At 42.5% G+C, this 23,212-nt stretch overlaps 1 protein-coding gene across 2 annotated transcripts in view; it reads left to right on the top strand.

Annotated features, from left to right (window-relative positions):
• LOC132805701 (polypeptide N-acetylgalactosaminyltransferase 6-like) overlaps positions 1-23,212 on the top strand; it is a 72,001-nt gene that overhangs the window by 6,004 nt on the left and 42,785 nt on the right. Inside the window, exons 3-5 of one of the 2 annotated variants that reach the window (XM_060820890.1) lie at positions 5,439-5,517; positions 19,732-20,356; positions 22,054-22,226. In XM_060820890.1, the coding sequence (XP_060676873.1) occupies positions 19,866-20,356; positions 22,054-22,226 (664 nt within the window). In that variant the 5' untranslated portion in view covers positions 5,439-5,517; positions 19,732-19,865. The remainder of the gene's footprint in view (positions 1-5,438; positions 5,518-19,731; positions 20,357-22,053; positions 22,227-23,212) is intronic. The other variant, XM_060820891.1, reaches the window with a different exon arrangement.

The following is a 23,212-nucleotide window of genomic DNA, read 5'->3' as shown; positions in this document are numbered from 1 at the left end:
TTAAGTGCGAGTTTAATTTTAATTTTAAACTTAGCCAGCCAATAGTTGATGGGATAGTCGGCAGGCTCACTAATCTTTAATTAGACTTCAATTTGTTTTGTAAATGTCACCTTACACTGGTTCCCATTTAGACCGCAGCCAGTGTCAAACTATCTTCTCCAGTGGGGTGCTCAGCACTCTGAAGAATGTAGTGCACTGTATGTTAGTTCAGTAGCTTTCCTAAGCACTTTGTTTATATGAGGACAAGCTATTTTGAATTGAATTAACTGTGTCATCAAGCTGAATGGGATTGCCCTTCTTATCTAAGCGTAACCACAGGATCATCAGCAATAGCTTCTCTTCCTTTGTCCTGCAGTCTCCCAAATATTCCTGTAGTCTGTTCTTTTTTCCTTGTTTTACAGGCTGCTCTTTAGCATTGTCATCTTAAGATATGAGCTAAGATTCCACGTGTGTATTAATGCCTCTCAGCTTGACCTTTCAACCCCTCCATTGCTGACAATTAGTCCTACATTGTCTTGGATGCCTTGCAGTTTCCTCCACTTAAACATTAGGAAGACAGGGGCCATTGTCTTTTGCCCCGCCACCAATTCTGGATCATCACTACCAATTCCAAATCTTTTCTCTGTCACTGGTGAAACAGGCTGTTTCAGAATATCTGTATTCTATTCCATCCGATTACCATCTCCATTTCAAAGACTGGTAACTTTGTCCATCTCCGTGGATGTGCTTCTGAAAGTGAACTCCTTTGATCATCAAATGGCAATAATTATTATTGATGGGTTCTTTATTGTTGTACCAGGAATGGCCAGTTTAGGTTTGATGCAAGCCAACCAGTTAGTCTTGTTTGTTCATAACAGGTGTGGCATTGGCTTTTGTGTAAAAGCCAAAGTAATTAAGTTATTAAGCAAACACGGAACTTATGTATTAGTTTAAAACAATTCTCTGTATGAACTGGGAAACTGGAATATCTGATGCAATATTTTAAGTAGTTCCTGAAATGAGCAAGGCACATCAAGTTAGGTCAAACTGATTCAACCACAAATAATCCAAAATGCAGCTATTGTTGTCATCAACACCTTTTGGAAAATTACTGGAGCAGTTGTAGAAATTTGATATGAATCTATTATAAGATGCTTTCTGTATGTAGGTCCTACCATTACCCTTGCAGTAGTTTCAGTATTGCCCTAATACCCTTAATCTCTTGGGTGAAAGTTTGTTATGTGGAGAAATATGGGTCAGAATGTTTTTTTTTGCCACATGACTGTGTACAGTATGTTATGCCAGTATACACTGCACTATGCTACTTTTGGCAAGATTCCAGTGTTTTCATTTTGAATCTGAATACTTCTGCAGTAAATCCTCTCTCTCAATATTTTCTCTATCCCGTCATGTACAGGATATGGATGGAGTTGATGTCGCATTATAATTCAAGGTACTCTCTGGTACGTTTTTTCACACACTGTGAAACTTAGCTTTCCTAGAAACTCATGCTTCCTCTAAACTAAACCTCGATCTGATATATTGAATAGCTGAAAAAGCATGCCATAAGCTGAACAAAGAACCTTTCTTAATATTATCAGGAAATGGGACATGATGCCATTGTATGTCTGAATTTGACACATTAGCAGAAAGACAGTATGCTGATAGTTAATTTAGATCAGGCTAAACTACTAACAAATGAAGTGAAACATGGTCTATTTAAATAAGTTTTCAATGTTGTACTCCTTTGAGTAAAGGAGTTGTCACATGTACGTCAATTTAATTTGGGATAAGTGATACGTGGGCCTATGGTACCAATGACAGGCCCCACACAAATGTGGAAGTTCGAGTAAAGCTCACCATCATGCATAAAATATTGATCCTCTGGATCAAAATATGTTGGTGTTCAAAAATGCTATCTGAAAGGCATGGAACAGAATTTATATTTTTAACATGTGTATGTATATGTTTAGGTGTTTGGGGGCAGGCGTGCATGGTGTGGAAGAATACAAGTGACCCAAAGAAGCCCTTGGTGTTGCCTTCCTTGCCCCCTGCTCCCCCATTCCATAAAAAACAATATAGCAGGACGCTGGACAAGAAAATCTGAGGAATATGAAGCACCAGTCTGGTATTTCATTGTATTCTCTGAAATAAGACATAGGAGTAGAAATTAGGCCATTCAGACCATCGAATCTGCTATGCCATTCAATCATGGCTAATAAGTTTCTCGACCCAAGTCTCCTGTTTTCTCCCCATAACCCTTGATCCCCTTGATATGTTTTGGGGAAAGAGTTTGGAATGAACTGCTCCTAAGTTTAACAGCCAACCTCTTTTTCTTTTTCCCACCAAGAGTTAACATAATCAGCCTCCTCTGCATTTCTCGTCCTCAACGGATGGGCAAGATAGTCATTTTGGTGTGTAAAAGAATTGGCATGATGTCATGATTTACCCCTGTGATACAGCAGGTTGTTGCATCCTGTTAGGGTGAAAGGAAAGGCTGGTAGGTATAGGGAATGCTGGATAACTAAAGAAATTGAGGGTTTGGTTAAGAAAAATAAAGAAACATATGTAAGGTATAGACAGGATAGATTGAGTGAATCCTTAGAAGAGTATAATGGAAGTCGATTAGATTACTTACAGTGTGGAAACAGGCCCTTCAGCCCAACAAGTCCACACCGACCCACCGAAGCACAACCCACCCAGACCCATTCCCCTACATTTATCCCTTCACCTAATACTATGGGCAATTTAGCATGGCCAATTCATCTAACATGCACATTTTTGGACTGTGGGAGGAAACCGGAGCACCCGGAGGAAACCAGTGCAGACACGGGGAGAATGTACAAACTCCACACTGTCACCTGAGGCAGGAATTGAACCCAGGTCTCTGGCGCTGTGAGGCAGCAGTGCTGACCACTTTGCCACTGTGCCATATACTTATGAGGGAAATCAGGAGGGCGAAAAGGGGACATGAGATAGCTTTGGCAAATAGAATTAAGCAGAATCCAAAGAGTTTTTACAACTATATTAAGGACAAAAGGGTAACTAGGGAGAGAATAGGGCCCCTCAAAGATCAGCATGACAGCCTTTGTGTGGAGCCGCAGAAAATGGGGGCGATACTAAACAAGTATTTTGCATCAGTATTTACTGTGCAAAAGGATATGGAAGATATAGACTGTAGGGAAATAGATGGTGACATCTTGCAAACTGTCCATATTACAGAGGAGGAAGTGCTGGACATCTTGAAACAGGTAATGGTGGATAAATCCCCAGGATTTGATCAGGTGTACCCTAGAACTCTGTGGGAAGCTAGGGAAGTGATTGCTGGGCCTCTTGCTGAGATATCTGTATCATCGATAGTCACAGCTGAGGTGCCGGAAAACTGGAGGTTGGCTAACGTGGTGCTATTGTTTAAGAAGGGTGGTAAGGACAAGCCAGGGAACTATTGACCAGTGAGCCTGACGTCGGTGGTGGGCAAGTTGTTGGAAGGAGTCCTGAGGGACAGGATGTACATGTATTTGGAAAGGCAAGGACTGATCAGGGATACTCAACATGGCTTGGAGTGGGAAATCATGTCTCACAAACTTGATTGAGTTTTTTGAAGAAGTAACAAAGAAGATTGATGAAGGCAGATGTGATCTATATGGACTTCAGTAAGGCGTTCGACAAGGTTCCCCATGGGAGACTTAGCAAGGTTAGATCTCACGGAATAAAGGGAGAACTATCCATTTGGGCACAGAAATGGATGAAAGGTAGAAGACAGGTGGTAGTGGAGGGTTGTTTTTCAGACTGGAGGCCTGTGACCAGTAGAGTGCCACAAGGATCGGTGCTGGGTCCTCTACTTTTTGTCATTTACATAAATGATTTGGATGTGAGCATAAGAGGTACAGTTAGTAAGTTTGCAGATGACCCCAAAATTGGAGGTGTAGTGAACAGCGAAGAGGGTTACCTCAGATTACAACAGGATCTTGACCAGATGGGCCAATGGGCTGAGAAGTGGCAGAAGGAGTTTAATTCCGATAAATGCGAGGTGCTGCATTTTGGGACAGCAAATCTTGGCAGGACTTATACACCTTAATGGTAAGGTCCTAGGGAGCATTGCTGAACAAAGAGACCTTGGAAAACAGGTTCATAGCTCCTTGAAAGTGGAGTCGCAGGTAGATAGGATAGTGAAGAAGGTATTTGGTATGCTTTCCTTTATTGGTCAGAGTATTGAGTATAGGAGTTGGGAGGTCGTGTTACAGCTGTACTGAACGTAGGTTAGGCAACTGTTGGAATAATGCATGCAATTCTGGTCTCCTTCCTATCGGAAAGATGTTGTGAAACTTGAAAGGGTTCAGAAAAGATTTACAAGGATGTTGCCAGGGTTGGAGGATTTGAGCTATAGGGAGAGGCTGAACAGGCTGGGGCTGTTTTCCCTGGAGCGTCGGAGGCTAAGGGGTGACCTTATAGAGCTTTACAAAATTATGAGGGGCATGGATAGTATAAATAGACAAAGTTTTTTCTCTGGGGTTAGGGAGTCCAGAACTAGAGGTGAGAGGGAAAAGATATAAAAGAGACCGAAGGGGCAACGTTTTCACTCAGAGGGTGGTATGTGTATGGAATGAGCTGCCAGAGGAAGTGGAGGAGGCTGGTACGATTGCAACGTTTAAGAGGCATTTGGATGGGTATATGAATAGGAAGGGTTTGGAGGGATATGGGCCAGGTGCTGGCAGGTAGGACTAGATTGGGTTGGGATATCTGGTCGGTATGGACGGGTTGGACCGAAAGGTCTGTTTCCGTGCTGCACATCTCTATGACTCTCTATAATTTCAGATGAATGCTTTGTGTTTTGGCTGCTGATTTCAATGCCTTGAAAGAGTGAGTGAATGTGTAGTATTGAGGAATTGTTTTGGAAAAAAAAATTAATGTTCAGGTGTACACTGAACCTTAATGAACAGCGCAAATAATTTTGCAACTGAGAGAAGCATAATGAGCTTGTGCAAGAGGCGCCAAGTTAATAGTTGTTTTACAATGTAATAAATTAATCTCTCCTCTTCATTCCACTTCTGCCTGCTCCAACATTGTCAGTACACACCTTCCAATGCCTTCTCCTCTTCAACCTATATGGTCACCTCCAGTGTGCCCCAAGACTCCATTCTTTCCCATCTCCTATTCCTTATTGATTTGTTATGTTGCCATATTTACACAGTCAGATTTAACTCATTACTGTTCTGATCTAATTGGGAAGAGTGTATTGATACTTATGCTTCACCATTTCACATGCCATCATAAAATGTCTAAAATCCCAACAAAACCATCCAAAATAATCAATTTGCCTGACAGACGACTACTCAGGAGAAAAGCAAGTGACACCAGGTATTATCAGTAACAATAAATTGTAACACCTAACTTAAATAAACAAAATCTACGACAATACAACTTAAGCTGTACCCCTTCAAATCCCCTACCCTACACAGACACACAGAATCAAGATTAAGATGGACAAAAGCGAAATGGTTTGACACGTGCTCTGGGTTGAAAAAGAACATAAACAAGGTAAGCAAAATTGTGAAAATCAGAAGTCCAGACCTTACATGGGACGTTATTTTCTCACAGTCCTTTTTAATTTTAGCAATGATGACATGCTGCTATCTGTACAATGACAACAGTCATCGATCAGGTGGACTTGGATCTTCCTTTTGTTAGAATTCATTTGTTTAAGCATTCTTGATTTATCTGTCTTTTTTTTTCCCCCCACAAAAGGGGAGGTGGATACTTTCTATCTGCAGGCTCGAGATGATTCTGTCCCCTCTGCTGGTCTTGGCACTTGCAGTTTTTTTGGTTGAGCTGCAGGTTACAACCAGACTGTTGACAGGCCAAATCTTTTTGGCTTGATTCTCCGATGTTGCTCAGTCTTGAGTTCTCCTTCTTTTTCTTCAAAAGCAACACTATCTCACAGCTCAATAATATACGTAACACTTGATTATTTAGAAGTTTTTTTAAAAATTCATTCCCGGGCTATGGGCATTACTAGCGAGGCCAGCACTTATTTCCATCCCTAGGTTAACCCCAATGCTGAGAGTCTAGAGTCACATGTAGGCCAGACCAGGTAAGGATGGCAGTTTCCTTCCTTTAAAGAGCATTAGTGAGCCAGTTGGGTTTTTCCTGATAATCAACAATGGATTCATGGTCATTGTTAGACTCTTAATTCCAGATTTTTATTGACTTCAAATTACACCATCTGTGTGGCAGGATTCAAGCCTGGGACCTCCGAACATTACTTGGGTCTCTGGATTAACAGTCTAGTGATAAGACTGCTTGACCTTTGCCTCCCAAAAGTTGTAAAACTCTCCTGGCATTTCAATTATAACAGTCCAAATTCCAATTCAGTTTACAGTCCCTAAAAAAAGAAAATAAATAATTTCTTATATTACAGCAGGTCTTTGTTCCATGTCCTTTGCGACACTGTCAGACAGTGGATGATCTAAGTTTGCTTATAATTCGTGTTGGCAAAACCAAAGCAATCCTATTCAGCTCCATCAGATACTATTTCCCCCCCCTCCCCTGCCCTTCAGTTTGAAACTTGGAAAACTGTCTCAAACATCACCAGTACTGCCTTTTTTTTAATCTCTATCCTGTTATTGCTTGGTACAGTACACTCTAACTGATGTTTGTGAATGACTTTGGTTTGGATATAGAATCATTCATGCTTGTTATCATTTTGTTATTCTATGAATTGTAACTTGTTATATAGGCAAATTTAGCAGCCATTTTGGTCCTTAACACGCCCTAGAAAGAGTACTGAGATGTTGGCTGGTTAACCTGTACAGTATTTGGTATTGGCCATTCACGAAGGAATATTTGCCAAAAAATATCTTTGCGTGTCTTCAAATCATACTGGAGTTGGTGTGGGACATAGTAGCATGGAGGTAATGTCACTGGATTAATAATTTGGAGGCTCAGGCTAATGCTGTGGGAGCATTAGTTCAAGTCCCATCACAGCAACCAGTCAAATTTAAATTCATGAAACTTTAATCGATTGTGATTAAAAACCCATCTGTTTCCCTAAGTGTCCTTAGGGAAGGAAATCTGGCATCCTTACTTAGTCTGGCCAGTACATGATTCCAGACAAACAGCACTTTTAACTGCCCTCTGCAATGGCCAAGCAAGCTGATTTAGATTAGATTCCCTACAGTGTGGAAACAGGCCCTTCGGCCCAACCAGTCCACACCGACCGTCCGAAGAGTAACCCACCCAGACCCATTTCCCTCTGATTAATGCACCTAATACTCTGGGCAATTTAGCATGGCCAATTCACCTGACCTGCACATTTTTGGACTTTGGGGGGGAAACCGGAGCACCCGGAGAAAACCTATGCAGACACTGAGAGAATGTGCAAACTCCACACAGACAGTCACACGAGGCTGGAATTGAACCTAGGACCATGATGCTGTGAGGCAGCAGTGCTCACTACTGAGCCACCATGCCACCCAAATTTAAATCAAAAGTAACTGGGGACAGGCAACAAACACTGGCTTTTCTGGCAATGCCCACATCCCATGATAAAGTAAATGAATTTTTATTGTTCACCTGACTCACAAGAGTAGGCAAGTGAGGAAAGATGAGGTAAAAACAATGACTGCAGATGCTGAAAACCAGATTCTGGATTAGTGGTCCTGGAAGAGCACAGCAGTTCAGGCAGCATCCAAAGTGCAGAGAACTCGACGTTTCGGGCAAAATCCCTTCATCAGGAATAAAGGCAGTGAGCCTGAAGCGTGGAGAGATAAGCTAGAGGAGGGTGGGGGTGGGGAGAAAGTAGCATAGAGTACAATGGGTGAGTGGGGGAGGGGATGAAGATGATAGGTCAGGGAGGAGAGGGTGGAGTGGATAGGTGGAAAAGGAGCTAGGCAGGTTGGACAAGTCATGGGGGCAGTGCTGAGCTGGAAGTTTGGAACTAGGGTGAAGTGTGGGAAGGGGAAATGAGGAAACTGTTAAAGTCCACATTGATGCCCTGGGGTTGAAGTGTTCCGAGGCGGAAGATGAGGCGTTCTTCCTCCAGGCGTCTGGCGGTGAGGGAGCGGCGGTGAAGGAGGCCCAGGACCTCCATGTCCTCGGCAGAGTGGGAGGGGGAGTTGAAATGTTGGGCCACGGGGCGGTGCGGTTGATTGGTGCGGGTGTCCCGGAGATGTTCCCTAAAGCGCTCTGCTAGAAGGCGCCCAGTCTCCCCAATGTAGAGGAGACCGCATTGGGAGCAACGGATACAATAAATGATATTAGTGGATGTGCAGGTAAACCTTTGGATGTGGAAGGCTCCTTTAGGGCCTTGGATAGAGGTGAGGGAGGAGGTGTGGGCACAGGTTTTACAGTTCCTGTGGTGGCAGGGGAAAGTGCCAGGATGGGAGGGTGGGTTGTAGGGGGGCGTGGACCTGACCAGGTAGTCACGGAGGGAACGGTCTTTGCGGAAGGCAGAAAGGGGTGGGGAGGGAAGTATATCCCTGGTGGTGGGGTCTTTTTGGAGGTGGTGGAAATGTCGGCGGACGATTTGGTTTATGCGAAGGTTTGTAGGGTGGAAGGTGAGCACCAGGGGCGTTCTGCCCTTGTTACGGTTGGAGGGGTGGGGTCTGAGGGCGGAGGTACGGGATGTGGACGAGATGTGTTGGAGGGCATCTTTAACCACGTGGGAAGGGAAATTGCGGTCTCTAAAGAAGGAGGCCATCTGGTGTGTTCTATGGTGGAACTGGTCCTCCTGGGAGCAGATATGGCGGAGGCGGAGGAATTGGGAATATGGGATGGCATTTTTGCAAGAGGTAGGGTGGGAAGAGGTGTAATCCAGGTAGCTGTGGGAGTCGGTGGGTTTGTAAAAAAATGTCAGTGTCAATTCGGTCGTCATTAATGGAGATGGAGAGGTCCAGGAAGGGGAGGGAGGTGTCAGAGATGGTCCAGGTAAATTTAAGGTCAGGGTGGAATGTGTTGGTGAAGTTGATGAATTGCTCAACCTCCTCGCGGGAGCACAAGGTGGCGCCAATGCAGTCATCAATGTAGCGGAGGAAGAGGTGGGGAGTGGTGCCGGTGGAATTACGGAAGATCAACTGTTCTACGTAGCTAACAAAGAGACAGGCATAGCTGGGGCCCATATGTGTGCCCATGGCTACCCCTTTGGTCTGGAGGGAGTGGGAGGATTCAAAGGAGAAATTGTTAAAGGTGAGGACCAGTTCGGCCAAACGAATGAGAGTGTCGGTGGAAGGGTACTGTTGGGCACGTCTGGAGAGGAAAACACGGAGGGCTTGGAGGCCCTGGTCATGGCGGATGGAGGTGTAGAGGGATTGGATATCCATGGTGAAGATGAGGCGTTGGGGGCCAGGGAAACGGAAGTCTTGGAGGAGGTGGAGGGCGTGGGTGGCATCCCGAACATATGTGGGGAATTCCTGGATGAGGGGGGAAAGGACAGTGTCGAGGTAGGTAAAGATGAGTTCAGTGGGGCAGGAGCATGCTGAGACAATGGTCAGCGTTGAGATAAAGTGAGGAAAAAGATGCCTCTGTAGCACATTTGCAGTACTGCACTGAAAATGTGCATGTGGTTCTTGAATTCGAGTTCTCTTGCGAAAGAGTGGGGCCCTGTCAGATCACTTTGCAGGAGTAATTTCTTTGTCGATGGGGTGTTCAAATCCTGTTTATTTAAGATGACTTGCTGTTTACTGTGAAATTTGTGTTTGCATTATATTGGGTTCAATCCTGGATCTCTCAAATGAATTTGCATGTAAAAGCCTTTAAAAACAAAGAATGGGCTGTGATAGCTGCATGCAAAGCTGAAAACTAACCATGGGTGAGTTGATGAAGGTTAATTGCAGTGTGCTAGAATGTGTATTCACTATCCAGACTCTGTTTTATTTGCCACAAAACAAAAGACATCTTGCACACACATCCCAGAATAGAGTTAGCTGATGTAATGTTTGATATAAATTTACCTGAATTCCTTTTTTCAAAACGAAATCCTTGTTATTTAATTTCCTTCTGATCTTCCACTCCCATTCCCATGCTTCTAAGTTTTTTTTGTCGTGAAGGAGGGAGAGTGGATGAATTGGATGCCACTGCAGTTATTCCATTCAACAACAAGCATTGTCCTGAGATGGCTAGAGTGCCACTTACAGCCTGCTCTCCTCCAATTCGAGTCATAGAGTTGTACAGACCCTTCAGTCCAACTCGTTCATGCTCACCAGATATCCTAAATTAATCTCATCCCATTTGGCCCATATCCCTCCAAACCCTTCCTATTCATATATCCATCCAGATGCCTTTTAAATGCTGTAACAGTACCAGCCTCCACCACTTCCTCTGGCAGTTCATTCCATGCACGCACTCCCCTCTGTGTGAAATGGTTGCTTCTTAGGTCCCTTTTATATCTTTCCCCTCTCACCCTAAACCAATACCCTCTAGTTTTGGACCCCCACATCCGAGGGAAAAGACTTTGTCTATTTATCCTATCCATCCCCTTCATAGTTTTATAAACCTCTATAAGGTCATCCCTCAGCCTCTGCTGCTCCAGAGAAAACAGCCCCAGCCTATTCAGCCTCTCCTTCTATAGATCAAACCCTCCAACCTTGGCAACATCCTTGTAAATCTTTTCTGAACCCTTTCAAGTTTCACAACACCCTCCCTGTAGCAGGGAGACCAGAATTGAATACCGCTTTATAAAAGTGGCCTAACCAATGTCCTGTGCAGCTGCAATATGACCGCCCAACTCCTGTACTCGATGCACTAACCAATAAAGGAAAGCATACCAAACACCACCATCACTACATATGAAGGGTCATGTCACCTGAAAACCTCATCAGATAATCTATTTCGAAACTGGTCTTCAATTTTATACATAAAGTAATAAAGGCTGCACTGGGAATAAAATTATTCATTAAGTGTTCTCAGATTGGGAAATACTGACAAACAGGCCACACCCCAGTTTTCTTCTATTTAAGGTGGAACATATATGGCTATGAAACTTAGTCATCTGCTTTAACGACCCATTTTATATCAAGGTATTGCCCAGACTAATGAGAGGTGTGGCCGTAGTGACACATTTATAGAGTCATAGAGATGTACAACATGGAAACAGATTCTTCGGTCCAACTCGTCCATGCTGACCAGATATCTTAACCCAATCTAGTCCCACCTGCCAGCACTTGGCCCATATCCCTCCAAATCCTTCCTATTCGTAAAACCATCCAGATGTCTTTTAAATGTTACAATTGTACCAGCCTCCACCACTTCCTCTGGCAGCTCACTCCATACACGTACCACCCTCTGCGTGAAAATGTTGCCCCTTAGGTCTCTTATATCTTTCCCCTTTCACCCTAAACCTATGCCCTCTAGTTCTGGACTCCTGAAGAAGGGCTTATGCCCGAAACGTTGATTCTCCTGCTCCTCGGATGCTGCCTGGCCTGCTGTGTTTTTCCAGCACCACATTTTTCAACTCTGGTCTTCAGCATATGCATTCCTCACTACCACCATCACTATCCTGTCTACCTGCAAATCTACTTTCAAGGAATTATGAACCTGCACTCCAAGGTCATCAAAAAAAAGACTTGCAGTCTGAATCTTTGTACTCAGTTCTCTGTGTTTTACATGAATATGTGTACTATGGCATCGCTCATGTTTTATGTAGCTGATAGATGCTGCTGAGTACCACATGAGTAGAACATTTTAATTGGGTCAGGAAGCGTTGAATTTAGGAACTGGCATCTATTGCAGTGCATTAACGCAGAACAATGGTGCATATAATTCACCTCAGACTCTGCCCTCCATTTAAAATGGTGCTTTTTATATTAAGATCTAAAGTATTCCAAGTCCCAATTTGGAGGAGCAGACCTGACGCCCGCAAATTTAAAATTATCGTTCTTCTGTTCAAATATCTCCAAAAGCCTTTCCTCTGTGTATCTCTGTAGCCTCTTCAAGGCACATGTCCCTCAAAAAAAAATTCTCTAATTTCCCCAATCTTGGCCCCTCTGCCTGCCCCACTTCTTTTATAGGCCATCAGGACTGGAATTCTGTCTCTGAATCTTGCTGCTACTCTTTTACTTTAAGGCACTCATTAAAACCTACATTTGACCAAACTTTTATCCAAATATTCCCCAGTGGCTTTGTTTCAAATTTCTGTTATTTTAAAGGCACTGCATCAATGCAACTGTATTGTTTCCATTTCTAATACCAGCTCAATATTGTGACCTCTGAGTGAGATTGCTGACTTCGTATTATTCAGTGATTGCTTTGAATTTTTATCATCAGGATGTGAATAATTGATTGTCTGTCCCTAATTGCCCTAAAACTGCTGCAGTCTATGCTGTGTATTAGGGAGGGAATTGCAGGATTTTGACTCAGCGACACCCAGGAACAGCAATTATATTTCCAAGCCGGGATGGTGAATGGCTTGAAGGGGAAACTTGATGGTGGTGTTCTCATGCATCTGCTGCCTTGTCCTTTCTACATGGTTGAGGCCATGAGTATGGAAGGCTTGGTGAATGGCTGTGGATTTAACCTGCTAGGAAATTGAGTCGGGCTGCCCAGCACCTGTCTCAGCCAATAGGAAGTGGCAACTTTAATCCAATCAATTGGGCTGAAGTTAAAGACAAAAAAAAACTGCAGGTGCTGGAATCCAAAGTAGACAAGCAGGAGGCTGGAAGAACACCACAAGCCAGGCAGCATCAGGAGGACTGAAGAAGGGTTAGTACCCAAAATGTTGACTTTTCCACCTCCTGATACAGCCTGGCTTGCTGTGTTTTTCCAGCCTCCTGCTTGTCCACTTTAGGCTGAAGTTAAGCCTTGGTCTCGGAGAGCAGGTAACAAGCACTAGCTCACTACTTGACCCTGTTCCTGATTTTGTACCATTTGTATATTGATGCAGAGAAGCTGCTGGCTTTAAATTATTAACATACTGGAAATTTTCTGCAGGTCAGTGTTCCGGCTTTTGCATCTTGCAAAACAAAATTATTCCAATCCTTGCCCAAGGATGCAAACATTACTCATGGAAAAGGTGAATGTATTGCTTAAGGATTTTTTAAATAGTGTGGACCGAATTAGAAAGGAAAATATGACTGTTAGTGTTGGGTGGCAGGGGGTTGTACGTAAAGTCCAGGGCAACTTATGCATGCTGACATGTCTGACAACTACCTCTCACATGTGAAAATTGGATCGGACAAGAATTCTTTTTGATTTACACATATGTCTTTTTATAATTAAATTACAGATCAGGTGGCTGATTGACCAAAAGATTTTTTTTATTTCAAAAATATACTTTATTCATAAAATATTCATAAAATATTTGATACACTGTACATTTGGTAATGTCATACATATGTCAACATTCACATACACAGCTCAGAATTTTCATTATTACATACAGATCTGTGCATTTCTCACTCACATATTGAGCTGAGGCGTCAGCAGAGCCCAAATGACTGCAGGGCCCCCTGATGTTCTTTCGACAGGCAGATGTTAAACGGTGGTCTTTCCCCACCGCGCCTTGGCGGCAGCTGCCCCAAGCTTCAGCGCGTCCCTCAACACGTAGTCCTGGACCTTGGAATGTGCCAGTCTGCAACACTCAGTCGGGGTCAACTCCTTCAGCTGGAAGATCAACAGGTTTCGGACCACCCAGAGAGCGTCCTTCACCGAGTTGATGATCCTCCAGGCGCAGTTGATGTTCGTCTCGGTGTGCGTCCCGGGGAACAGGCCGTAGAGCACGGAGTCCCGCGTCACGGCGCTGCTCGGGACGAACCTCGACAAATACCACTGCATTCCTCTCCAGACTTCCTCTGCATAGGCACATTCCAGAAGGAGGTGTGTGACAGTCTCTTTCCCCCCCGCAGCCGCTTCGAGGGCAGCGTGCGGTGCGGCTGAGAGTCCGGGCGTGCATAAATGATCTCACAGGTAGAGCCCTTCTCACCACCAGCCAAGCCATGTCTTGGTGCTTGTTGGAAAGTTCTGGCGATGAGGCATTCTGCCAAATTGCTTTGACAGTCTGCTCAGGGAACCGCTCAACAGGATCCACCCTCTCCTTTTCCCGAAGGGTCTCAAGGATGCTACGTGCTGACCACTTCCTGATGGACTTGTGGTCAAAGGTGTTTTTCTTAAAGATCAGTTGGACTCAGACCCTTCTTAATCTCCTTTTTATTGTTAGATTTGCAAATATTTAACTGAAGTATTCAAATACCACCACACCTTCATGTTAATATGATTAGTTCCATGCCCTTTGACAACAACACTCTGGGAAGAAGGGAGTACTTAAAGGGAACTTGCCATCACATTACAGTATCATCTGGATGAAGTTGCCTGTATATTGCATGGTATGTTATGTTGTATAGGTATTGTATGCAAACCACTATAGCTAAAGCCTATGATAGGTTAACTTGTGTTTTCTATGCCAATTATCCTGGATCTCTTTTTAATCCCCAAGACAAATTGTATTCAGACCTCCTTTTAATGTCTGATTAATTGTATAACTGAGGCATTCACTGTTACATAAAGTGATTTCATTTTGCTTTGGAGACTTTATTTCACCTTTTCAAGGTCAAGTATATTGTGGAAAATGGTTGGTTTTCTTGTTCAGGTGGCTTCTTTTGCACTGTACAGTTCCAATGCAGTTATCAAACAGGATAAAAAGGGATTATTTTATTTTCTGCTTATGTAGAGGCACAGCAGAAGCACTTTTTCTCCCCCTAAGAGATGTATACTAAATATTCCAGCTTGTACACAACTAGTACTTAGCAGCAGGAACTGACTAGAAAGCACTAGAAAGGAGTGTCTGCTGCATCCAGTTCATGTCAATATTTGCTTGTGATGTGTTACTGAATGACACACACACATCAGGTAGGTTTCCATAGCATGCGGTGGTGGCACCCTTCGGACATCAAGAAAAGTGAAAAGTTAAAAGACCGTAAGGGTGATCAGAATTATTGGTACAAGTGGTGCTCCTTGACAGCGAGTTACAAAGCTGTTACTGCACTCCAGATCAGAATTGTTATCATGTCACAAATTTGCTATTATAGGTGGTGATCTTAATTACCTAAAGGTAGGGCATATTGGAACTTCAGCCAAGGCTGAGGGAAAACTAATAGCCTGAGTTTTGTGTGCTGAGTAGGCTGCATTCAATTATGGTAAAAAATGTCACACTGTTTGAAATGGTGTTGAATGTTGCATCATCCCATCCATAGTATTTCCCTCCAGTGTTCTGTTGGAAAGTGGCAACGACTTTGCAGTAGATGATACCAAGTTTGTATTTGCATTAAATCAAAGGAACCAAATATAGAAATGAATCCTTTTAATTCATGGTATTCAGTATGAAAACTACCAACCTTTACATTTCTTGAGATTTTGTAAAGTTTTTGTCCCTTAGAAACATCAGAATACCTAAACTAGTATTACTTGTTCCATGTCTATGTGAAGTGGGCTTCCTTGACAGGCATGTGCCTAGGGTAGGAATCAGTGATATTTCAGTGAAATATCCTGTTGGAGTCAAATTATAAGAGCAGTAATGACGGTAAAATACCACAGATGTTGGAGATCTGAAATAAAAGCGAAGTGCTGGAAATACTCAAGCAGGTCTGGCAGTCTTAGTGAAGAGTTAATGTTTAGAGTCAAACTTCACAAGACCTCACACTGCTCAAACTTATTTGGTTCCTAACTGTGTCAATGCCTCAATCTCCAGCCCTTTTTATGGTTATGTTCCTCAGTCAATATTATTGGGACTGCTGTTGTTTTGATTTCAGGGAGTCTTGTTGCCAAAACTGGAGACTCGTCTTGTGATACTCAATGCAGCTTTTTGCTGCAGTGATGCTGTAATGAGTTATTCATTGTAGATCAGTAAATGATGTCACAATGGCTCCTATTTCTGAACCATCTTGGCTATAGTGCAAGAAAGCAGGAAGAGGAGCTGTGTAGAATGTTGTTGCAGAAAGAATTCTTTTCATTTCTGTTCTGCTTAACACTTCACTGAGTTTTTTTCATATAAAAGGCCCACATTCCTTAATTCTAAAGCTCACTAGTTACAGTTCAGACTTGTTCTTTCTGAGGAGCAGTTTGCTGTTTTAATTATCTAAAAATATAAATTGCAAAAACAGAAAAATCCAGTCCTTCTAATTTCCTCCGTTTGGGTTTGATTAACCCTACTGAGAGAAGTGTGATAAAGTCATGATTCTGCAGTTTTCATTCTTTTTGCACACTCCCTCCCCTTGTTTTTTTTTGAAAGGGGAAATCATTCCCACATCATATTGATGATGTGTTCCCTGGACTCTGTCACTGATATTCCATTCAGACCATGTAGAAAACAAGCAAAAGCTAACTGACAGCTTCAAGGAACAAAGCTGCCAGCCCCCTGAAATGGGCCTGTTATGTAACCACTCAGAGTGCATTTGGGCCATGAATGTAATCCTTGGGTAAACTCCCAACAATCCATCAGATATACAAAAATCCTTTGCTAAAGATCCTCAAACCATCAACCACCCCAAACTTCACAGGTATTTTTCATCTCCAATGTTGATGCCAGTGGTCCTCTGCTTTCTATTCCCTCTTCCTTACTTGACTCACTCTACACATTACAGGTGGAAACTGCTGATCAAACAAAGCTGGTTGAGTTCTAGCCCACAGCATTTTACAGAATTTATCTCTTTGTGCCCACTCTCTCTTTTCCTCCAAAGAGGAGCAGCTGTATTGCCAGGTGCGAAACGGATCTGTTATTTGCAAAAGTTGGCACTGACTCCCAAATGCTAGTTTGCAGACCTTTAGTATACCACTGTCTATTTGAACTGAAAGCATTTAACCCAAGGTATGCCGATACTTCTGCTAAATGAGAAATGTCACACAAGCTAAGCACCATACAGTCATAGAGATGCACAGCAATGGAAACAGACCCTTTGGTCCAACTTGTCCATGTCGACCAGATATTTCAATTTAATCTAGTCCCACTTGCCAGCACCTGGCCCATATCCCTCCAAACTGTTCCTATTCATGTACCCATCCAGATGCCTTTTAAAATGTTACAATTGTACCAGCCTCCACCACTTCCTCTGGCAGCTCATTCCATACATGTACCACCCTCTGTGTGAAAAAGTTGCCCTTTCGGTCTATTTTATATCTTTCCCCTCTCACCCTAAACCTATCCCCTCTAGTTCTGGACTCCCCCACCCCAGGGAAATGACTTTGTCTATTTATCCTATCCATGTCCCTCATAATTTTGTAAACCTGTTTCACTTCTTCTGCTTTTTGCTGCAGTGTAATCCCAGCTTTTATGAGACTGTGCTGATTCACCCCATTGAGGGTGGAGAATGGGTTGATCAGAAACATATCCATTTGTAAAGCTGCCAAATTATTTAGGGTATTTAAAAAATAATTTACAGGATGTGAACATTGCTTGCATATATTGGCTATACCCAGTTTCCCTGTTGCTTTGAACTACTACTGTCCATTAAGCATGTTCACTACTTTGCCATTGGGTAGAGAATTGCAGAATTTTGACAGTGGCTAGGAGGGATCTGCATTGGATATCTAAGTCGAGATAGTGGGAGATCTGAATATGATGTGCTCCTATGCATCTGTTGCCCTTGTTCTCTTGGTAATGTACATTTCTAAAGCACATTTTAATCCCATTCTCCCTGAAGTGACTGATGCTCCAATGCTATAAATTTACACAGGTGCAAACAGTCCTGTCATATTCAGTCACCATTCTTCACGTGCAGAAATAGTAGTTGTTGAGACATTTTGATTTTCTCAGAGTTTTCTCCAAGGTAGCTCCTGGCTCAGAGTATCTGAAATGGAGTGCAGCTGAACTTTAAATATAGTCGCAGTGGCTTGTAGACCAGAAAATCCCAGCACTGGCAGGAATATCACCTCTCCCACCACTTGACTGCACAAGCAGAATGCCAAAAGTTACATAATCAATGAGGTGAGAAACAGAAGATTGCATGAGAAAAATTGCCTAGTGCCTTGAAACTCCCCAAACATAACACAGCCTAAAATTAGGAAAATCAAGTCCATGGATTCAGTTTGGCTTTGGGAGTTTATTAGCGTTTGTAACTGGGCTAGCTAATATCCAAATCTGGCTGCCTATATTTACGTTTCCGCTGATTTCTGTTGTTTGCCATTGCCTAAATTTAGAGGCCAGTTGTGTCCATAAAATTACTTGATTTCTTTTAAAATGTAAATGTTTGCATACTGATGAAAATAGTCAAGAGCTCTGATGAAGTGTCATCTAGACTCAATGTAGCTTGCTATCTCTCTCCATATATGCTGCCTGACCCACTGTGATTTCCAGCACTTTTTGTTTTCAGTACAGATTCCAGCATCTGCAATAATTTGCTCCAAAAATGTATATCAAGATGTACAACAGCTGCAGTTCAAATATGCACTGCCTTAGACCTTGTTAGGGGGTGACGTACATCGCACTGTCGATGAACTATTCCTTAGAATTCCTTTCTGTAGTGGCTTTGACTTTGATGGTTTTTGGTTTTAGCCTTGATGTAATGGTGATTGGAATGGGTAAGAAACCCTGGTGGACAACTCCCTGTGGTTTCTGGCATGCAATATGATAAAAGGGGAAATATAGTTTGCTGAAATATTTTTCCACTCTCAACATTCATAAGTATGTAAGCTTTAAGATCAAGAAAAATCTCATCTGCTTATGAATTTGTACTGCACTACATTACATGTTTCACAAATCAACTGTGACCCTTCATAGTCTGTAACCTTCATTCAATTTCAGTCCAAATGGATAGACTGAGTTAAGTCCCTTCTGGGTCAACTGTGAGTTTCTTGATTGAAAAGGAGGAAGGATTCTCATTCTTAGTGAATGGAAGTCATGTTGTTTCACCTTCAGTCATTTTAATCTCTGCTTGAGTTATATTTACGAAAATGATTCATATGGTGAATACGTGTCAATTTTTAGTTGAGTTAGCTGATCTCGGACTAACGCAGTCAGAGATTGACCTCTTGTTCTCAGTTCAGGAACTGGGGAGAAATTTTGCATCTTCCACCTTTTTATTTAATTATGCAGTGATCCCAAGTAGAAAGAGTGTGTTTAGATTAGGTTAAATATGCGCTCGAGCTAAGAACCTAAATAAACTGCAAGTACAACTATAACATTAGACATCTGCTTTGAAGTGTGCACGTTCTGTCTGTTGTGTCATAAACCATATCAAGTCTTGGGTTTTAAACTGTTGCTAATAGATAAGCCAGGGCGTAGGTGCAGTTACTGTCATACCGTTTCTAATTACAATTCACTATTTCCTGTAAAATGTGAACTTTTTCAGGCAAGGAGTACAGTATGCAAAGTAAATAATTGATTTATTTCCTGTTATGGATGGGGTCAAATCAGCAGATATTTTACATGGAGCCAGGCAAAACGGAAGGGACTCCTTCTGATCAATCTCACTCAGGAGAGCAAGGATCAACTCCCCTCTCCTGTCTATTCATCCCATCACCTCACAATGGGATTTGACCAGCGATCTCTTCCAGAAAGATAGCAGCCTGAAATTCATCTTATTGAAATGGTTGGGCATTTTTGTAATAATAGATATCCTGACTTTGGGATAGGATGGAAAAGATTTTATTGGGACACTGATGTATAGAATAGACCGTCTACACTTTGTTTCCATGTGTTTTTGTTTCTGTGTAAACACTGATATTAAGGGAATTGTATTCCACCAAGCGTCATTCCACCAGGGCAAGAGGGAAGGTAATAGAGATCAGGAAACTGTGGTTAGTCTGAAAAAAAATTATCATTCTTTTTTCCAGATTCCTACATTAGAATTTTGAAAACCAAATCATGGAGGGGCCTTCAACTGTGCAAGCTTCACTGTGAATAAAACTGATCAGCTCTGAAGGAAATTCATACTGCTACCGTTGAGTAACATATTTAACCAGCAATCATGAGGCTGTTTTTTAGGAAACGATTTGGTCCAGTCAAACTTGCCATGGTTAGCGTAATATTTATGATCTTTATTTTCATACTTCAAAGAGATATTGTCAAACGAAGCCCAAAGGATGACTCTTGGTTTAAAGACTTGTCAGGCGGGAAAGACCGCATGCTGGGAATTATGTTCGGAGCGGTGAACAATATCCGAGATTCGATGCCCAGGTTTCAGATCATTGCTCCAGATCGAGGACAAGAGATTATTGATGACAGCAAGTCCTGTTTACCGGGGTTTTACACTGGGGCAGAACTGAAGACCTTCCTTCCTCGCCCTCCCGAGGATCCTAACGCACCTGGTGCTGATGCAAAGGCATTTCACACAGACAATCTCTCACCAGAGCAACAGGAGGAGAAAACACGTGGCCTTGACAAACATTGTTTCAATGCTTATGCCAGTGATCGCATCTCCTTACACAGGACCCTCGGACCAGACACACGGCCTCCAGAGTAAGAGATCCAGCATTTCCATTTAATCCAATTGTCAGGGTTGGGACTCGGGGGGTTTGTTGATGTGAAGAATGGTAGAACCAGGAAATGAAAACTGTTCTGATTTTGGGCACCCAGACTTTGCTTTAAACATTTGGAGATATAAAGACTCCCTCTAGAACATCTGGGGAATTTAAGTGATCTGTATTAGCAAAATACTGACTATCATTCAAACCCTTGAAATGAAGTTCCTATTTCACTATCAAATAGGGTAGGTTTACTATTGTTGATACATACGGAAAAAGGGCTTCAGATTGTCCAAACTCCCGTTCTGTTGGTCTCTTGTAGTCGGCAGGTGGCTTTAACCTATAACCCCTGTCCACAAGAGTTTCTGCGTGTAGAGCCCAAGTGACCCTTTTCTTACTGGAAATGCTTGGGCAGTCCCCTTTCCAGAAGGTGACTTGTTTCCTATCACTGGTGTGAAGCCAAAATACGTCGTAGTAGATTAGATTACTTGCAGTGTGGAAACAGGCCCTTCGGCCTAACAAGTCCACACTGACCCGCCACCCACCCATACATTTACCCAACACTACGGGCAATTTAGCATGGCCAATTCACCTGACCCGCACATCTTTGTGACTGTGGGAGGAAACCGGAGCACCCGGAGGAAACCCACGCAGACATAGAGAGAACGTGCAAACTCCACACAGTCGCCTGAGGCGGGAATTGAACCTGGGTCTCTGGCGCTGTGAGGCAGCAGTGCTAACCACTGTGCCACCGTGTACACCCTTTACATCTTCTATATGCTTTAATGTGATTAAATTCTTGTGCTTCATAGACAGGGGTGGATTGACACAAGCTCAAAGTAAGAGGAAATTCATTATTTCACTCTGTTATACTGGGAAAAGATAAACCGCTCTGGTAATCAAAATGGGATTGTAATCAGTCCATTGATTCTGTACATTTTAGTCTGCTCAGTCACAGTGGATGTTGCCATAACTTGTTAATTTTCCATTTATCCCTTTAAAATGTGGGTAGAATCCTTTAATGCTGCTTTAAAAATAAACTCTAGATTCACAGTTGTACCTTTTGAGTCCCCTGATCCTCAGATTCCTTCTGGTAACATTGTGTATAAGAATAATCGGTGTCTGAGCAAATTAGTTTCCTTTTGGGGGTTGGGGATGATGGAAAGAGGGAAAAGAAACAGACTTCAATCAGTCTGAAAACATCTGACCAACCCCTACAAAATAATGTTGCAGGGTATTTCATGCTCGGATTTGGTCCATTGATAGTGCATTCACCTTCAGGTCAGTACATTGTGGTTAAGTCCCACGCCAGGACTGAAGCGCTTGATCAAGGGGTCTGACTCTTTATGTAAGTAACGTTCCAACCTGAGGATAAGACACAAAGGCAAGCAATTGTGTGTGTGTGTGTATCACAGTGGCACTGTGAAAGTAAAGTTCTGCTTTCAAATGTACTCTGCCTGACTGATATTGACAGTAGATTTTCCAATTGGTGTTATTTTAATGCTGGTGCAAATGAATAGATTAACACAAGTTCAATTTCACCAATTTGGAAAATCTAGAAGGTTGCACACAAGATGGAAAGGGCACCGTTTCCTAGCACACTCATCTCTCACCCTGGAACATAAAATTTACAAGGAAAATAATCTCTTGTAAAATATTGACAGTCTTTCAAATCTGGATTGTCTTGTATAGGTGCATTGAACAGAGATTCAAGCGTTGCCCTCCTCTACCTTCAACCAGTGTGATTATAGTGTTCCACAATGAGGCCTGGTCCACCTTGCTGAGGACAGTCTACAGTGTGATGCATACCTCTCCAGCCATACTCCTCCAGGAAATCTTGTTAGTGGATGATGCCAGCACAGATGGTGAGTTTTAGTAATTCAACAACACTGCATTTAAAATGCCTTGTGCTTAAAGTCAAAACAGAAACTTTTCTTATGAAAATGGAATTATAATATTTGATAATTGCTGATCGTATCTGTTCTATGTAGCAAAAAATTAATAACAGACACTTAAAGCCTTTTTTCAGACCATGGCACCGGCAGAATTCCCAATGGGTCAACGGGTGAAAGCATTCCCAAGTCTCTGCTTATAATTGAATCCCTCATATCTAATAAACATCCAAGTGAATCTACATTGTACCTACTGTGCATTCGGAAACATGGAGCAGGCCATTCAGCCCTTTAAGCCTGGTCCATCTTTCAATAGGATCATGGTTGATCTTCTGTCCCAATACCATATTCCCACTTGAGCTCCATAACCATTGGTTGCCTTTAATGCCCAAAGAAAGATCTCTTTCTCTAATATGTTCAGTGACTTGATCTCCACAGCTGTGGTAGAAAACTCCACAGATTCACTATCCTTTTTGAGTGAAGAAATCTTTCCTTCTCTCAGTCCTAAATGGCCTACCTTGTATTCTGAGACTGTGACCTCTGGTGCTAGGCTTCCCAATCAGGGAAAATATCCTCCTTGTGTCTAGTCAGTCCAACCCTGTTAAAAATTTCTATGTTTCAATCAGATCCTCTGTCATTCAAAACACCAGTGAACACAGGCCCAATTGAACCAACCTCTCCTCACATGACAGACTTGTTACCTCTGGCATCAGCCTAGCGAACCACTTCTGCACTCCCTCTTTTTTATAGTCTTATTATAAGGGTACCAAAAACTACACCCAATACTTCAACTGCAGTTTGACTTTGGTCTTGTACAAGTTGAATATATCTACGTTTTTTTTTTCTTTTTTTCTATCTATGACAGTGTGATGGACCACTAGATCTTTTCCTGTCTGTCAAATGTCTCCATGCTTGATATTTTTACATAGGGAAGGAGACTCCTTGGTTTCCTATTTTAT

This window comes from Hemiscyllium ocellatum, chromosome X (genome assembly GCF_020745735.1).
Source record: "Hemiscyllium ocellatum isolate sHemOce1 chromosome X, sHemOce1.pat.X.cur, whole genome shotgun sequence".
NCBI lineage: Eukaryota > Metazoa > Chordata > Chondrichthyes > Orectolobiformes > Hemiscylliidae > Hemiscyllium > Hemiscyllium ocellatum.
The sequence above is the reverse complement of the archived record's forward strand: the minus strand, read 5'-3'. Positions and strand labels throughout refer to the sequence as shown.